Consider the following 16,888-nt stretch of genomic DNA (forward strand, 5'->3'; position numbering starts at 1 on the left):
CAGAAAATAATACAAAAATTAGAAAGTGTAAATTTTGATAAATTAACGTGCAACCTGACCCAGTTAAATGGGATGCAGGGAACAGGTTTCGATGAATAAATTATGGAAGGGCAAAACCCTTTAGTATGCATATTGTGTTTTTAATAGAAGCACAACCACTGCAACAATTCTCTGTTGTCGAATAATTTAAGTATCGGAGCTATTTTATAATTACAAGTTATATTCAAATGAATTTTACAACAAATCAATACACTCGCTTTTCCCTTTTTTTGAGTAAAGAACATGTTCCTTTAAGACTAAAAAATATTTCAAAGGCTCTACTATGTTTAACACGCCTTGAATATTGTAAAAGTTAATAGCAAGAATATCATAATATTGAATGAAAGAATTTATGCAGAAGTTTGTAAGGAGTTGAAGGAAGAAAGGTACTCCCAAAATTAATTTTATAATGATATCTTTTATTATCTTCCATTTCCATTTCCATTTATCATCGGTTTTACTGTTAAATCCGTGTGAACGAGGGGAACGAAACTGCGAGCGGGTCAGAAAGGACAGAAACAATCCACTGATAAGTTTGATACGACCTGTATTTTGCGCTGTTGATCGAATGTATACACTGCTCGCCATCTCTTTTCTCCGCCTTCTTCCTTTTATAGCCGGTCTGGTAATTATAACATTACGAGATGCGCTGTGTCTCTGTGTTTGTGTATGTATACGTCACTGCGTGTTTGTACGAGCATGGTAGACGTTTCTAGGGAAAATGGGGATGTAGAAGATTCCACCACTCCATGCATGTACGTTTGGTACCGTTTGACGCGAATATTTGCGAGAATAATCGTGGTGAAGTTTCCGTTCGCTACATCGCCATTTTCCTTGAGGTCACGATGCTATACACGTGTCGATAAGCGCCGCATTATGTACAAAGAAGTGTCCTCGTGTAAACGTGGCTTCCTAAAACGTTTTTATATAATACAAATCAGACGATCGCGCGTATTAAATATTTCCGTCTGCGGTGAAAATGAAATGTCCCTATCTATCGAGGCTTATCCTCGTACTTCGCCTATTGTTCGAAGACGACGTTCGCGTCTCCGGGGGGAAATCTTCGAGGCTGTTACGATCGGGTTTATTATAAAAGAACGACGACAAAAATGATTCAACACGGGGAATCGCGTCTTTTGCTGTACGGTAAAAAATAAACGTTAAAAATTACCACTGCATAGTATCAACTAAAAAAGCGCGTCGATGGTTGGTCGACGTTCGTAAACGCCTGGCTGGTGCATTAAAAATGCCTGAACAACGTCGAAACAGCGAAATAAACGGCCGACAAGTTCCGTCATTTTTTTCGCGAAACGTTCTCGCCGAGAGGTGCCGTTACGAGTGCATTTTTCAACCTGTCCCCTCTTTGAAGCGGGTCCAAGCGAGTCCGACTGCTTACAGTACACGGTTACACGACTATCTTCTGTCTTTAGTTAACTACTAACGCATTGCACTTGTGCTTCACTCGCCTTCGCGTGAAAATTCTTCGGTTAAATTAATCTTTCTCCTCGCACTGCCTCTATTTATGTACAATCTCTCACTAGGAATTATTGCTCGTGAATCTATAGCAATTCTCAACATTCTTCTCCTGCTCGCGATTTTTCGCGAGAAAAACCACGCGAATCCTCTGCGGAATCAAGGAGCAGGCGCGGAGGAACTCGATATTTCCCTGCGCCGGGAGCTTAGGGGCGGAGCGAATTGAAGGATTGACGTCACGCGACGAATGCAATCACAAATCTGTTGAACGCTATGGTAGATCAATAGGACTTATCCAAGTGTTAGATGAAGAAGAATTTTGCAAGTTCCTGCACTTTTGAAACCACAAGCTTCCAGACACCCACCTCCCCAAATTTCAATACATTTTAATTTCCTACATTTTCAATTTTTTTAATTTTTCTAAATTCTCATATTCTCTAATTTCCACCTCCCCAAACTTCTACTACATGCATCAAACATTTCCGAATTTCTTAAATTCTTAGTTACCCAATTTCTCAAATTTTCCATTTGTGTATTCTTAAATAGCCCTTCAAATAAACTTGTAACTAAGATGTGAGCCTAAACTAAGAAGAGCAACCGGGAGTATGTACCGATGAATTTATCTAACAGGGAAGTATCGAGTTCCCACCGTATATCGAAAGAGTGCACTCGCACCTCGTGAGTTCAGCCACGAGAATCGATTCGCCTCGAAATTATTTACACTCGTTCAGCTACGTCCATCACAAATCGTGCACTAATAAAGTTCACTTCCCGGCCGGGTCACAACGAGTTCCCTCGTTGATCGCACTCGAATGATCATTGTTTACGGACGGAGATGATTACGACGACCGGGACGAGGATCATCGAGAGCGTTCCGCTTCCTCAGACTCTCCTCCAATTGATCTACGCGAAACTGAGAATTCGTGGATTTACGCGTTCATGCTCATTCGTGTATATTTACACGTTCGAGTTCGTTCGTGTATATTTACACGTTCGTATGTGCATATACATGTTCACCCTCGTTCGTGTATATTTACACGCCAGAGAAGTGGTGAGATGAAACGAGATGAAAGAACTCGAATAGCAACGATGTTACATTAATCGGTGTTTTATCGTGGTTAACCCATTTGCGCAGAATCAGTCAGAGTCTGAAGACAAAATGGCGAATGAAGTTTGTGTGAGTTACAGTTGGTTCGTCTAACAAATGTATAAATTTATAGTCAAGTAACCCAACTTGGATTTAACTGGACTAATTCAAGACCACGTATGTATCTTGCTATTTAATTGAATTTTATACAAGAAATGTGTAAGTGTCGTGGTTTTCACAAAGTAACAAAAATGGACTTGGGTTAGACTGACTTTCAGGTACAGAAACCATGTATTTCATGAGTTTATGAATTGCAAATATTCAGAGACTGTGGTGTTTCAATAGTTATCTATAGTGAATGCAAAATAACTGCGCGAATGGGTTAATCGACTTGGTCTTATCTGCATGTTACCTTGTGCCCGAACGCGTTAATCGACGTTCCCGCCGTTTCGCGTCGATCAAACCACACGCGTAGTCGTAGCTTCAGTCTTAAAATCACTTGTCAGGAAAAATGCAGTCAGCCCGCCGGTCTCGCGAAAGGGATGTACACCATTGTGGTCCTGAACAGAGTGTTCCGATCACTGTATCCGATGCACTCAACGAGCCGATATCGTCCGCAAAGTCCACAAGATACCTACATGCCAGTCTTCAAGAACAATTTCAGCGTCTCCCCATCAACTATGTACACATCACAAATGAGCGCTCTGCAAACCTGGACCTAAGAAACTATCAGTACAACGCGTTCAGCAGACACTGCTCGTCGCTCCAGTCCAACTGACAAGGATTCTCCGTCTCGTGAACTCAGCTGAGCTGATAGTACTCCGGGGCGAAGTCGTTCGCCAGGTTGGTCAGGAAGTTGAAGTCGGAGGAGCTGTTGCTGTTGTCGGCGGACGGCGGTGGTGCCGCGGTGTGGACAGGCTCCCCGTAAAAATTCCCGTAATTCCCGTAAGTGTCGTTGTTGCCGTCCGCCTGAGCGGCGCTGCCTGGCGGAGTGATGACGGCCGCGGTGGCAGCCGCGATGGCGGTCGCCGTGGTGGTCATGCCCGGGGCCGGGAACGGGTCGGGCGACGAGACGTAGCTGTTTGGAATGTTGGACGCCTCTCCACCCTGGTGGACGTGCAGTTGGCTGGTCTGCTCGTAGTAGGCGTTCGGGTGACACTTGTTTCCGGCCCGATAGTCGGTGGAGCTGGGGTGCATGGGGGGCTGGTGCGTCACGTAGCCCTCGGCGGTGTGCTGTTGCGGGTGTTGTTGTTGCTGTTGTATATCGTTGTAGTAGTGCTGACCCGTTTGCACGGAAACGGCTGCGTGGCCGTGGGAGGCCAGATTCTCGTTAGTCCCGTGATAGTTGCCGGTGCTGGGGTAGCCGTAGGCTCCTGGAGCCATGTAGCTCTCGGTGGACTGTTCGTGCTGAGCGGAGTAGCCTTGCCCGGCACCGTACGCGTTATTGCCCTGCATGCCCCTATGATACGAGGCGTGATAAGGCGGACCCGCTTGCGGGTACCCGTTGTACTCTCCGCTGGTGTTGGCGTACTGGTTCTGTTGCTGATGGAACTGCATGCTGGCGTTGTACATTGTCCTGGACGAGGTGCCCGTCGTCGCGCGGACGTGATGGCCTACCCTGGAGCCCAGCACCTGGTTCTGTCGGGCGTACAGCGGATGCACCTCGCCGGGATACGAAATTCTGGGCTGCTGATAGGTATCTCGGGAACAGTAGCTATTTTGCGATGGCGTCTGCTGCGTGACCGCCGGGACCGCCTGCCTGTTGGGTACTCCGTTCCTGTAGTCGATCGCGGACGTCGACTGGTAGACCGGTTGCTGCTGGAAATGGGTCTGCTGATTGCTGCTGATATTCCTGCTGGCATGGGGAGACATGGTGCCCGCGTTCGTGGAGCCGTGCATCATGGGCGCCGCCACGGAGCTACTGGACGACGGGGAGCTTCTGGGTCTCTGCATGTAGGCCGCGTGGGTAGCTTGGATTCCTAAAGGACTACCTTGCTGCAGCTGAACGGACACCGGTGTTCCAGGCGTGGACGAAGGAGTCAGACTTCTCGTGGAATTCTGCCCGGGCAAGACTGGCGTGCTGACTGTAGAGTCTGGCATAGCTAGAAGGACTCCGTTGCTGGTCACCGAGCAGAGTTCCTTGGAGTTGGCTGACGGTGACTTCTTGCTGACGGAGATCTGCTGTTTTCCCGGATTGGGACTCTTGTGTCCGCTCTCCACCTTCACTCTGACGTCGGTGGACGGTTTCTTCGAAGTCATACTCGGCGATGTCACCTCGCTGCCGTCTTGGGACCTCGAGTCGTCGTCCGCTATCATTTTCTCGAAGGAACTGGACACGCTGTTGGTGCTTCCAACGCTGCTAGCTCCGTTGCTGTTCGCGTTGAAGCCGGGATTGCTGTTGTTGTTCGTCGCGCTAGGTGTGTTGTTGTTGTTGCTGTTGCTGCTGCGGCGACCGGACGGATTTAACTCCGTCACGTCGCCGGACAGCGTGCTGCCCACGTCGCTCACGGTCGAGATATCACAGTTGTGGCAGCTCTTCTTCTCCTCGCTGTCCATCGCCAGCAGCTTCTCGCTCTTCGACTTCTCCATCCCGTCGGACGTCGAACCGTCCTTCTCGTCGCCGTCCTCCTTGCTCAACGTCTGCCGCTTGTGCTTCATCCGTCGGTTCTGGAACCAGACTTTCACCTGGAAATACGACGGAAAACGGATTTGTCGGTCTTGATGTAAGGGTATCGTGATCCTTCGGCAACGAGCTTGGAATTTCTTCTCACCTGCCTTTCCGTGAGGTCCAGCGACGCGGCGATCTCTATTCTTCGGGGCCTGCATAGGTACTTGTTGAAGTGGAATTCCTTTTCCAGCTCCAGGAGCTGCGTGTTCGTGTACGCCGTTCGCAACCTTCTCGGCAGGCCATTCTCTGCGAAACAGAAAAAGTTGCTCTTCAATTTTCGATTTAGTTTCGTTCACGCGATCGCAGCGGTCAAACTTGCACGCACGGAATCTTCCTCTCGGAATCGTGATGTAACAATGGAGCTTTCGGTAACAAAGGGAACTAATTTTTACGAGTTCTTGAAACTTTTCAACGAATGGGAAATATTTATTCTGATTGTACCGATATTATTCGTTTGAAGTGCATATGTTTATTATATGTTTTAACTAAGGCTCGAATATTAATCTCCAGTTCTAAAGAGCATTTGAAGTTGACCAACGAGAGCATGTTAAATGAAAAAAGGGAAACAAAAGCAAAGGATAAGCAGGAGGTAGCGAAACGACACGGTTACTCTCCAGTAAAAGGGTCCCGCGATCAAGCCTTTTTGCGCTATTGAGCCGCTCAAATAGTCGCTTAATTAATGATCATTTAGGCGAACAGAGGTTTAGGGGTGGGTAAAGGAAGCGGTACTCCGAACAATGCAGCAGTTTCAACCCCCCACGTAGCCTGTTTCATCGTTGTACCGTCAAGTTGGCGGTCTCCTTCGAAACTTCTGGCCATGTTCCCAGGACCAGGGTATTCCGTGTCGATGCGAAACATCTCCTAATTATTATCTGGTAAGAAACTTGTCGCTAGATAACGAGGAAGACGGTCGACAGGGTAAAGAGGATGAAGGAAGACGTTGCGGTGCGCGGATGGGTCTCGTGGCTCGGAGCTAGTGCCCTCGAGACATTATAGATCTCGTCAAGGCGTACCGGTAATTTTCCCTGGAACGATGTAAACAATCATTAATAGCCGCGTATCGTAATTACAGGATTTTACCAGGCCGCCATGACGCGGGTAATATTTCAATCAAAGTCGCTGGTTGTTGCACGCGTACCTGGGAATAACTTCGATGGCTAAATGCAAAATTCAGACGGGAAAAACCGTGAAGCCACGGTAATTAACTTGACGCCTTCGATTCGACGATATTTTTCTTCGCGTGATTCGACTCGCGTTACTTTTTTTACCCTCGCATTTTTCTCGATTACGAAACTCAAGTAATAGCGACCGCTGCGTTTTCAATGCTGCTTATGAAAATCGACTGGTTCGCCTTGGACGCCATTTTGAGCGCGCACCTTGCGATTGTTTCTTGACAGGATTGTAATGGTGCTATCTAGGAATGCGGTATGATCGTTTTTTCAAGGTATTGCCATGAACTGGATTGGAAGAATGGAGATTCTTAGAACCAGTAATGTGAACCATGTGTTGGTTATTGAAACTTTGTCGGTTATTTCGTGTGTACATTAGTTCATGTACACTACACAGGGTAAACACGTTGACGACAGGGTAGTTAAACATTGTGTTATTTTATTAAATTTTAGGAGAAAAGGTAAAGTATAGTAGACTGGTTTTACTAACATGGCGTGTGTACGACTTCCTATTCGATTATAGATTACAGATTATTAAAACCGATGCACACGAGCGACTTTTCATGCTCTTTGCGATTATGTGATTATCTTCGTTTGACTGAGAAAACAAAGACACATTGCATGGAAGTCACTCGTGTGCGTCGGGTTCCAAAAAAATGCAGACTGCAGTAGATATTTTCATACATACAATAGCTTATTAACCTAGATGAAGTAGATCACTACCTAATCGATATTACTGTTATTCTACAGTAAGGAGAAATTCAGTGTTCATACTAATAGATTTATTAGTACATCGACATAAACTTTAATCTTGTATCTTATAATCTTAATCTTTGTATCGAACCCAGTGCACTAAAAGTTTCGAAAAATCCTCAGTTTAAAAAACGTCAAACGAAGTGGGATCGGAAGCTACACTCAACTCAGAATGTATTTGTACTTTTTGGAAAAGTTTCAACCTAGAGAATCGATCATAAGAGAATCGCGTAGAAAAAGAGGGAACGAGAAGTCAGTGAAGCGTGCCGTGTTAAGTCAGACTTCGCCTAAACTCGTTTCATCGAAGTTCTATAAATTCGCCGGGGAGAGGCGAATTCGCAGGAAAACAGTGCCGCTAATTTCATAGGAGCCGATGATTTATGGTCGACTGCAGCGTTCCGTTATTGCAACGGCCGATGGAACAAGGATACGTCTTGGGTGCAGAAGGTAAACGTCGAGAGCTGACGCGTTAATAGGCAAGCCGACCTTGACTTTTAAGCGTTATAATTAACGAATCGAGCGGTGAGCTCGATTCTTCATCGAGAAGACAGGTGGTATTGTTGCGGTTTATATTACGGCACTACTTCCACCGTCACTAGGGAGATCATTCAAAAATTTCAGTTCCTGCTTAATCTAGGTCAATTTGCTTCATTTGAGATGATGCTTCTACGTGCTTATTTGTTTCCTCAATAACGGAAACCGTTACTGGATAGTAATACTATTCTTGTACACACACTACGTTATTAGACTTGCTTCATGTTATATTAAGATTTTAATTATATTGTTACATTGAGATATGTTGTTCAGTCATTCACTATACTGACACTAACAGTAACATAAGTTTCAATTTTGTTCATTGTCTCTAATGTCAAAAATTAGAGGATCAATCTCTGGATCACATGATGGCTTGACAAATAGCCCTCTTTAGTTGCTCAAACACAAATATTCATCTTCCACTATTTTCATGAATTAAAATCTGAGTCTATCTAAATTAATAAATATGTGGACATGTACGACTCTCTTAACTCACAAGTCTAGAATGATTTCCTAAAGTGTTTGATAAATAAAATGGACGTAACAATGTGGAATAGAAATCGCGGTTAGCAGAAATAGCTTAATTACATCTGCATTTTGTATTCCATCGAGGCTTGAAAGACTTTAAGACATCATCTAGACTGCCCATATTAAGACAAGTAGATCTCCGACTTGAGTGATTGTTTTAAAAATGACCATCCAATTATTCAATCGTTAATTACTAATCCTAATTACTTATTAATTGTAACTACACAGCAAAAAATCAGTGAACTGTTCGATGAAACAAGTCTATTCACGCTTGATATGCAGACCATTTAATTACTCCGAAGTAATTAACAGCTTAATAGAATTTAAAATTGAAGGTATCGAGTGGACAAAATGCAAACAGAGTGATCAGATACGATGGAAAGTAACCCGTGGCAAATCCCAAGATAGAAATATCGATAAGGGCTGTGTCACTCACGCGATTCTGCACCCCCATCCGCTTCTTTACTCTATGAAAACTCCACGTGCAGACTTAGTCTGGCTGCACCCCTTGTCTGTCGTCTTCCTCTCGTCGCTATCTTCGCCCCTTTACCTTCCTACACCCCATTCCTCCCTTTTTTATCTATCTTTGGACGCGCATCGTCCTCGTTCCACTTCTTCGACCCCTGACGACTCATCCCAGGAACCACCCCTCGTCCACCCTTGGATCCACTCGCACGCCATGGGGTAGTTTAGCATCTCAGCCCTCCCGAAACGGCACCCTCTTTGCCCCTACGGCAACAGCTTTTTTCCTTCTCTTTTTAACCCCTCTCTTATGGTACCATCACCTGATACGCGAGAGACTCGTTGAAAAACAGGCAACGGTTGCGATTCTTCGGCAACAACCGCGTTAGGATTTCCAGGTGGCAGATCGCTATGGGTTGGAAACCGATTGTCTGGCAGATTCGATGTTGAGCGATTGAATCGCTGTTACGAGCGACATTCGAGGAAGACTGATTGCCTTTTGTTAATCGGGAAACAAATTGATCGGAGCTTCTGTGTTATTTTGAAGCTATTTTATGTTACGTGTTTTTCAAGCGAAACATGATACGGGGTACGTTGCATCGAGCGCCATCTCATTGCTCAACTTTAACTCCGTAAATATTAGAGCTGAAATTGAGAAGCTTCTGGTTCCAAATCGTCTTTGAATAGTTAGAATATTAATTAAGGGATAAAATAGCCCGAAAGACGAACCGAGTTCTTTCGATATTTTATTGCTCGTAGTGCCTTGAAAAATTTGGGACATTGACTTAAAAAATTCAGTTTTCATAATAGATATTCCAGAGTTCGAGTAATATTCCAAGTTTAAGAAGGTAGACTTTACGACAATTTTTGTAGCTTTCTAATTGTTTAATCAAGTGGCTATGTTACTGAAAACTAGTTGCCTCAATGCTGTCATCTTTAAATAATTTTTAATGTACGAATGTACATGCATTCTAAAATAGTTTCTAAATAAAATCCACTGTAGTAACATTATAGTCAGTAACAATTCATTGTAGCCACAAATTAAAATCAAAATGCAGAGAATAGTATAGCCTGTAGGATTTGTACATTGTCACAGGAAGAGCATGAATGGTTCAGCAGGGTTGGTCGAGAATCATCCCTTTCGAAAAGGGACGACAGACTACACCGATACGGGACACAACCAATAGGCGTGGAATATCGGTTGATTGACAGGTCCGTCCAGCCAATCGCGAGACCGAAATGCTGATGAGGCCCACGTCAATCACGCGAAACTTCCATCTCTCGCCCCTCTAGCTACCCTTATCCTCTGAAAAGCCCACGCGCTGGATTTGCCGAGTTTCGAGCACGCCACCCTCTCTTTTCTGCACGCTTCATCCCTCTCTTTCGCGTCATCCCCTTCCACCGACCCTCTCGACAGCCATTCGGTTTCAATAATTATGGTGTGGGCCGTTGCGAAGACAGGCAAGGATTTCACCGGCCGTTTCCATGAAAATGTCCATCATACGCACAAACGATAATCGTGAAATTATTATTGGCGTTAGCAAGGTTTAGTTCACGGATTATTGCGTTAGACAGGAGCTGTACGCAAACGTATTAGTACATAGTATACAGAACTTTTATATTCTCTATGGAAATATTTATTGAGACTCCTTAAACTGGCTGTATAATGTATTACTTTAAAACAATACAGACATTAGTTGATTTATAAGAGAGATTGTATAATGTGTTACTTTAAATGATGTAGACATAGGTGGCTCATAGGACAGTCTGTATAATGTATTTCTTTAAATAATATAGACATAGGTGGCTCATAGGACAGTCTGTATAATGTGTTACTTTAAATAATATAGACATATGTGGCTCATAGGACAGTCTGTATAATGTGTTACTTTAAATAATATAGACATAGGTGGCTCATATGACAATCTGTATAATGTGTTACTTTAAATAATGCAGACATAGGTGGCTCATAGAACAGTCTGTATAATACGTTACTTTAAATAATATAGACATATGTGGCTCATAGGACAGTCTGTATAATGTATTTCTTTAAATAATGTAGATATATGTGGCTCATAGGACAGTCTGTATAATGTGTTACTTTAAATAATATAGACATATGTGGCTCATAGGACAGTCTATATAATATGTTACTTTAAATAATGTAGACATATGTGGCTCATAGGACAGTCTATATAATATGTTACTTTAAATAATGTAGACATATGTGGCTCATAGGACAGTCTATATAATATGTTACTTTAAATAATGTAGACATATGTGGCTCATAGGACAGTCTATATAATATGTTACTTTAAATAATGTAGACATATGTGGCTCATAGGACAGTCTATATAATATGTTACTTTAAATAATGTAGACATAGGTGGCTCATAGGACAGTCTATATAATGTGTTTCTTTAAATAATGTAGACATAGCTAGCTCATGGGACAGTCTGTATAATGTGTTACTTTAAATAATGTACACATATGTGGCTCATAGAACAGTCTGTATAATGTGTTACTTTAAATAATATAGACATAGGTGGCTCATAGAACAGTCTGTATAATATGTTACTTTAAATAATATAGACATAGTTGGCTCATAGGACAGTCTGTATAATGTGTTACTTTAAATAATACAAACATATGTGGCTCATAGAACAGTCTGTATAATATGTTACTTTAAATAATATAGATATAGCTGACTCGTTTCTCATTTAGTTTAGTAGAACCCCTACAATGAAATACTTTTTGGTACCTCATAAAAATATTTGTAAACAGTAACTGAACGATAAGTTGCAAATGAAATAGTGTACTCAACAAATGATTGCAAGCAAACATAACGACGTAATAAAATAAACACAGTAATAACGATCTCGGTGTGATGCACTGTTCCCAATCTTCAAATGGCTCCGCGCAAATGATACTCGATGACTCCTCAAGCGATAAACGTTTGGAGTTCCATACTATAATTTAGAATTGAATACTTGCAAATCTTCATTGTTGCGTCAAGACGGCAAAAGTTCACGGGAAGAGGAGAATGTCGAAAGTATTATAGAAAAGAAGAGAGGCAAGGAAAAAAAAGAAGGATGATAATGACGAAACGATGGACAAGAAATTACTGATATAAACTACCGAGGCGAAAGCTATTAACCTTTTGCACCGCGAATGGTTTTTCAGACACCAGAAATAAATGATGCTGTACACAATGCGTACACGTGTGTGTTCGTAAGATGTATCGGGCTTTGGACAAGTGTTACGAGTTTTGTTAAACGTCGTCCTAAATCGTGAAAACAAATAAGTCTCCTCAGGTGATTCCTTTCTTGTCCTTCTTGCCACCCAAGGAATATATTAGTCATCGATGACGTAATCTTCGCAGAAAATTAAAATAAGACAATGTTCGAAGCTCCACGTACGATTCGTACAAAAGGAATGATTTATCGCTTGTCAACATTTTTATATCTTATTTTTGGAATACCTTGGAATTAACGTCTTCCGTTCTTATTTAACCGTTTCTTCTTTTCTGAAAAAAACCGCGAACAATGCGATTTTATGAAGCGACGATGGTGCAAGCGGTAGTTAGTGTCGTTCAACCGTTGTCTAGGATTCAGGAAACGTTTAAATTGATAGAAAGGATTCGGCGATTCGAAATTTTTTGGTACATTGTCTAATTGATTAGCGGTGCACAAAGCAACGAGGCTTTTTTGCTGTTCCATTCTTATTAAATAACTTTAGTAATCTGTTTCGTAAATTTAAACGAGTGCTACATGAATGCAATTTTTCACCACATTCGTACTAGGACCAAAATTCAAGTTACATGTTTTTCTATTTTCACAGTTACTCATAATTTAAGCACAAAATGATGAGAATGTGTTCCACCATAAAATAAAAATATTTCCAAAAATTGACAGTGTGATACATAAAAATTTAATTTTGACAATTCAGGCATTTTCAAGAGTCGTTAAATTAAAAAGAAGACTTGATCGAAGATGTTGGAGCTAAGAGACCCTTGAAGAGATTGAAATATTCGAAAATACAAAATCTATTTCGGTGACGCGTGTTCCTCGACGCGAGCATCGACCTGTCAGTCGACGCTCTTCATTCCAAGACTTCAAAAGCTGACAGTTTGTCATCCCTTGGCCACTCGAGGCAAGTACGAGAGACTCGCGACTATCGACCATGATATTTTTGCGTCGAGTAAAAGAACGGCCATTACAAAGCAGCAATACCTGCTACTATTTTAGTCCGTCGACGAATGGTTACAGAGAGTGTCGTGTCTCCTTCACCCAGGACTTTGACACTAATCGCTTTATTTACTGTCTAGAACCAGACTGTTTATCCTAACCTAAATATGAATTTTCAAATTGTTTCCTAACCAAAATCTCAGACTTTATGAATATTCAAGTTTGAACGGTTAAAAATGAAAGATTGGATGTGGAAGAACAGTGCTAAAATTATTACAATTAATAGGAGCAGAAAATTAACATGATTTTCTAAATGTTATTGTTATTTGACTATTACATATGCATGTAACACATGTATATTACATGTAGGTTGTATTAATATGTCAGTCAAAATCTGAATAATTTAGGTTAATTCGCATTTTTGATTGCAGAGTAAAATTTAAATAATTCACGTCTTTGGATGTGAGTTTAAAAAATTTTTAAATCAGTTGGAACTCACATTGGTTATCATACAATATTCCTATAATAATAATACACTAAGCAAAGTAAAAGTAAAGTAAAATTATTATCCAATGTTAAAGGAATAAAACCGTAAAAAGGGGATGAAATAGTAAAGCAAATCCAAAGAAGAGAAAAAGTTGAATTATTATTATTCAAAATGAAAAACCGTATGAATTCATCTATGGTTCTAAACACTCCCAGCAAAAAGAGAGAAAAATGACTTTGTGAATCGTTCTCGAAACGCATCCTGTTATTTCGAAGACCAGCGAAGCGACGGCCGACGGCTCACTCGCTCGACGAATGACGAGCGGTCGCAGCGACTAACAAGTCCACTGTTATTTTAATAATGTTGGCCTCGAACTCTATATTCACGATTTTGTCCTAGCAACGCTATTTTTGAATCATCTGAACAGGAAATTGTACGAAGGCTAAAATTATCAAAATTGATTTATTACAAATATGCCTTTACTTGCATAACTGAACCTAGCAACTTGCTTCAGAATTTGCTTACTCTCTTCGAATATAAATTCGCCACCTTTGTTTCCTAGAGCTATAGATGAATAAAATTAAAGAGAGAAATAACGAAAATGGTCCACGTTTCTTTCCGGAGATGTTCGGCCAGTTCCCTATAGACAGGTGGGAAGGGTCACATGATGGCCGTCTTTGTAATTTGTCTTTTGTTTCCCCCTGGCCCGTAGGAAGAAAACTTGCAGGGTAGAACAAAGGACGGAAAGAGCCGCTCTATCGACTGACGCGAACAACAGAATCGTTTCCTTCGCCTCTCTGCTAGCTTCTCTCCGTCTATCTGTTTCTCTCCCGCTTATTCGACGTAAACGTATGAAAAATGAGTGACGAGACTTCGAAACAAACGAGAGACAGCCGGTTCCGTGTTCGTGTTTCGTTTCGAACAGGTAGAACGTGGCTCGTCCAGGCTAATCGATAAGCTTTCAATCATTCCGACCTGCTCTTCGGATTCTCAAATGGTCCAGATTAGAATGATACATTGCGAATCTTGGTAACACGTTAAATGGCCCATCGTGTTGATACGATTGTTTAATAGTCTGTGAAAGTTACATATGGCGCATTTACGCCATTTTGGGGATTTTCGAATTATACTGCAATCTTAGTTTGATCGTTCGATGGTGTTCTTTTGGTGTCTTAGGTTTTTTCTTTAGGTTCATTCTTTTGGTGACAGCTTCATTTTGCTATTACTTGTTAAGTCTCTAACAATTTTCAAGATTGGAGTATCTTGCACACTGTGATCACTAGGTCTATTTATATAAATGTCAGTTGGTCATTAACGAGGTTGGAGATTTAAACCTTTGCACCCCAAGTTTGACCAGCAACTTTAAAATTTAATTAAAAAGTTAAATGAATTCTTTTGAGGTTATTATTCCTCTACTAATAATTTCCACTATTTGTTTCACTATATTTATACATCACACGTGTCATATTATAGAATCAGTTAAAAAGGTACATTTCAAGTTATTGTATTAAATAAAATGGTGACTGAGAGTCACCTCTTGAGTACAATTTTGAAGATTCTAAACTGCTTATAGTTAAAGAGGTACCCTGACAATTTTGACCACCTAAACGATTCACTAAATCATTCTCTGTTGAATCATTGGTAAAAGGTTTATCAAGTTCTCGATCCGGAATTTTGGACTGCCAAAACGTGGCTGAATATTCATCGAGATCGTTAGAGTGCATCAAAACATCGGAGCACATTGTTAACCGGACCAAGAAGGTGGAAAATATTTTGTGGCGGTCAGTGGTCGAGCAACGTTCTTGTATCGCGTCGTTAATTGATTATGGTTGCTACGGGCCGCCAGCCATGAAAACATGAAGAGCCTTAGCACCCTTCGCGTTCAGTTTTGTACCCTTGCCAGTTTCCGAGATACGCCTTCGTATAAATCTGTAATGAAGAACGGTTTACTACGATTCACCCTTGGGCCTCGTGCGTTTCTTTCGACGATTTATCCGCCACAAATTACCCGATCGACGCGTACCCCGTCATCAGGCGATGAATAATTCTTCGATCGTTAGGTGGATTTCCAGGAACCGTGCTCGTCATCAAGGATCGTTCGACCTTGCTGCCGAAGTAATTTTGTTCTTGCGGGGAAATTAAGAAACCTCGTTTCGAGATAAACCTAAACCTTTATTCCTTCAAATTGACGAACAATTAGATCTACCATAACACCTGCACTTTGATCCTCAAATGGGTTGGGGTTAATTGTACCTGCACATTATTTCAAATATTTTGCTCCAAGTTTTGAATAACATGAAAAACATGAAAAACATGAAGGTATTCATGAGCTGGCAATTGTAGAGTGAATTAAAAATGTATTAGAATTTTGCAAATTGAATGTGAGTCTTGTTTTGTGATCTAGCTTCTGTGTTGCAATCACATGTATTAACAGAAGACTTTCAAGAGAGGAATGACATAAATTATAATTACATAAAAGATGAGATAATTTTTCCTCAGCCTTAAAAAGTCACCCCTAGGGAACGCAATGACAGTATAAAATTGAGAAGAAGTTTATGTAATGTAACAACGTCTTCTCGAGCTCTAACTTTCAGTATGAAGTTACCTCAAAAATAGCATTTTGATAAGGAGCGAGGTACAGGAGTAATCAGAATCGTCTGATTCATGATGGCGCGACGTAACCTAACCCAACATAAGCACACATGAAATTACACGGCTTAGCCTTATTTTAAAGGTAGACAGTGGTTGAAGGTTCTTTTTCTCCCAGCGCTATCTTCATCAGAGCAGCAAAGTCGGTAACGCCCCTAGCCAGTCGGAATTATCAAGAAATCCAAGCCTGTATCAGGATCAACGTGTTTCCTTTCGAGTCGCTTTCATTAGGGTACCCCTTCCGTTCATTAAACCGGGAGTTCAGCATACCACACGCGTGATGTCTCCGAGCCATAATCCTGTCTATAAACCGTATGCAAGAAGCCCGTAACGACAGGGCGTACCTAGTTATTACCAACTTCCTGCGGTGTATCCCACCCCCTCCGCAGCCGGTCGCATTTTTCGCGAACAGGTTTCTTCCGAGAATTCATGCTGTCGGTCGCATTAGCATAACTTCCCGTGGCTTCGTTTCGTTCCTAACCTCTGAAAAAGGCTGGCTCTCCGAAAAGGGAAAAACAACGGGCGACCGATGTCGGGAGTAGAGAACGCGAGAAGGGTGGTGCCCTTTTTCGTGGCGGATCGAGAAGAAAGGAAAACCGCGACGAAAAATTAATGAAAGGGTAGAAACGAATGAAAAAAATGGTGGGGAGAGAAGAGATCGCGACGACGGTGAACTCGCGAGGAACCGTGGCGCTGCAGCTGCCTATGGCGGCCATGTTGGCCACATGCAACGTGTAATTATGGTGGCCGAGGCCCTTCCTTGCAAGAAAATTGGATGCACCGAACGAGAAGCAGAAGAAGAAGAGGAAGAAGAAGAAAAGAGAAGAAAGCGATGGAAGGACGTGTGTGCGT

At 42.0% G+C, this 16,888-nt stretch overlaps 1 protein-coding gene across 1 annotated transcript in view; it reads right to left on the reverse strand.

The window, feature by feature from the left end:
• Positions 1–569: 569 nt before the first annotated feature.
• LOC100876004 (uncharacterized) overlaps positions 570–16,888 on the reverse strand; it is a 45,295-nt gene continuing 28,976 nt past the window's right edge. The window contains exons 2-3 of the mRNA XM_076528993.1: positions 5,371–5,513; positions 570–5,284 (exon numbers count right to left, since the gene is read on the reverse strand). Coding sequence (XP_076385108.1) covers positions 3,401–5,284; positions 5,371–5,513 — 2,027 coding nt within the window. The 3' untranslated portion in view covers positions 570–3,400. The remainder of the gene's footprint in view (positions 5,285–5,370; positions 5,514–16,888) is intronic.

The sequence above is a fragment of the Megachile rotundata genome, chromosome 1, assembly GCF_050947335.1.
Source record: "Megachile rotundata isolate GNS110a chromosome 1, iyMegRotu1, whole genome shotgun sequence".
Taxonomy (NCBI): Eukaryota; Metazoa; Arthropoda; class Insecta; order Hymenoptera; family Megachilidae; genus Megachile; species Megachile rotundata.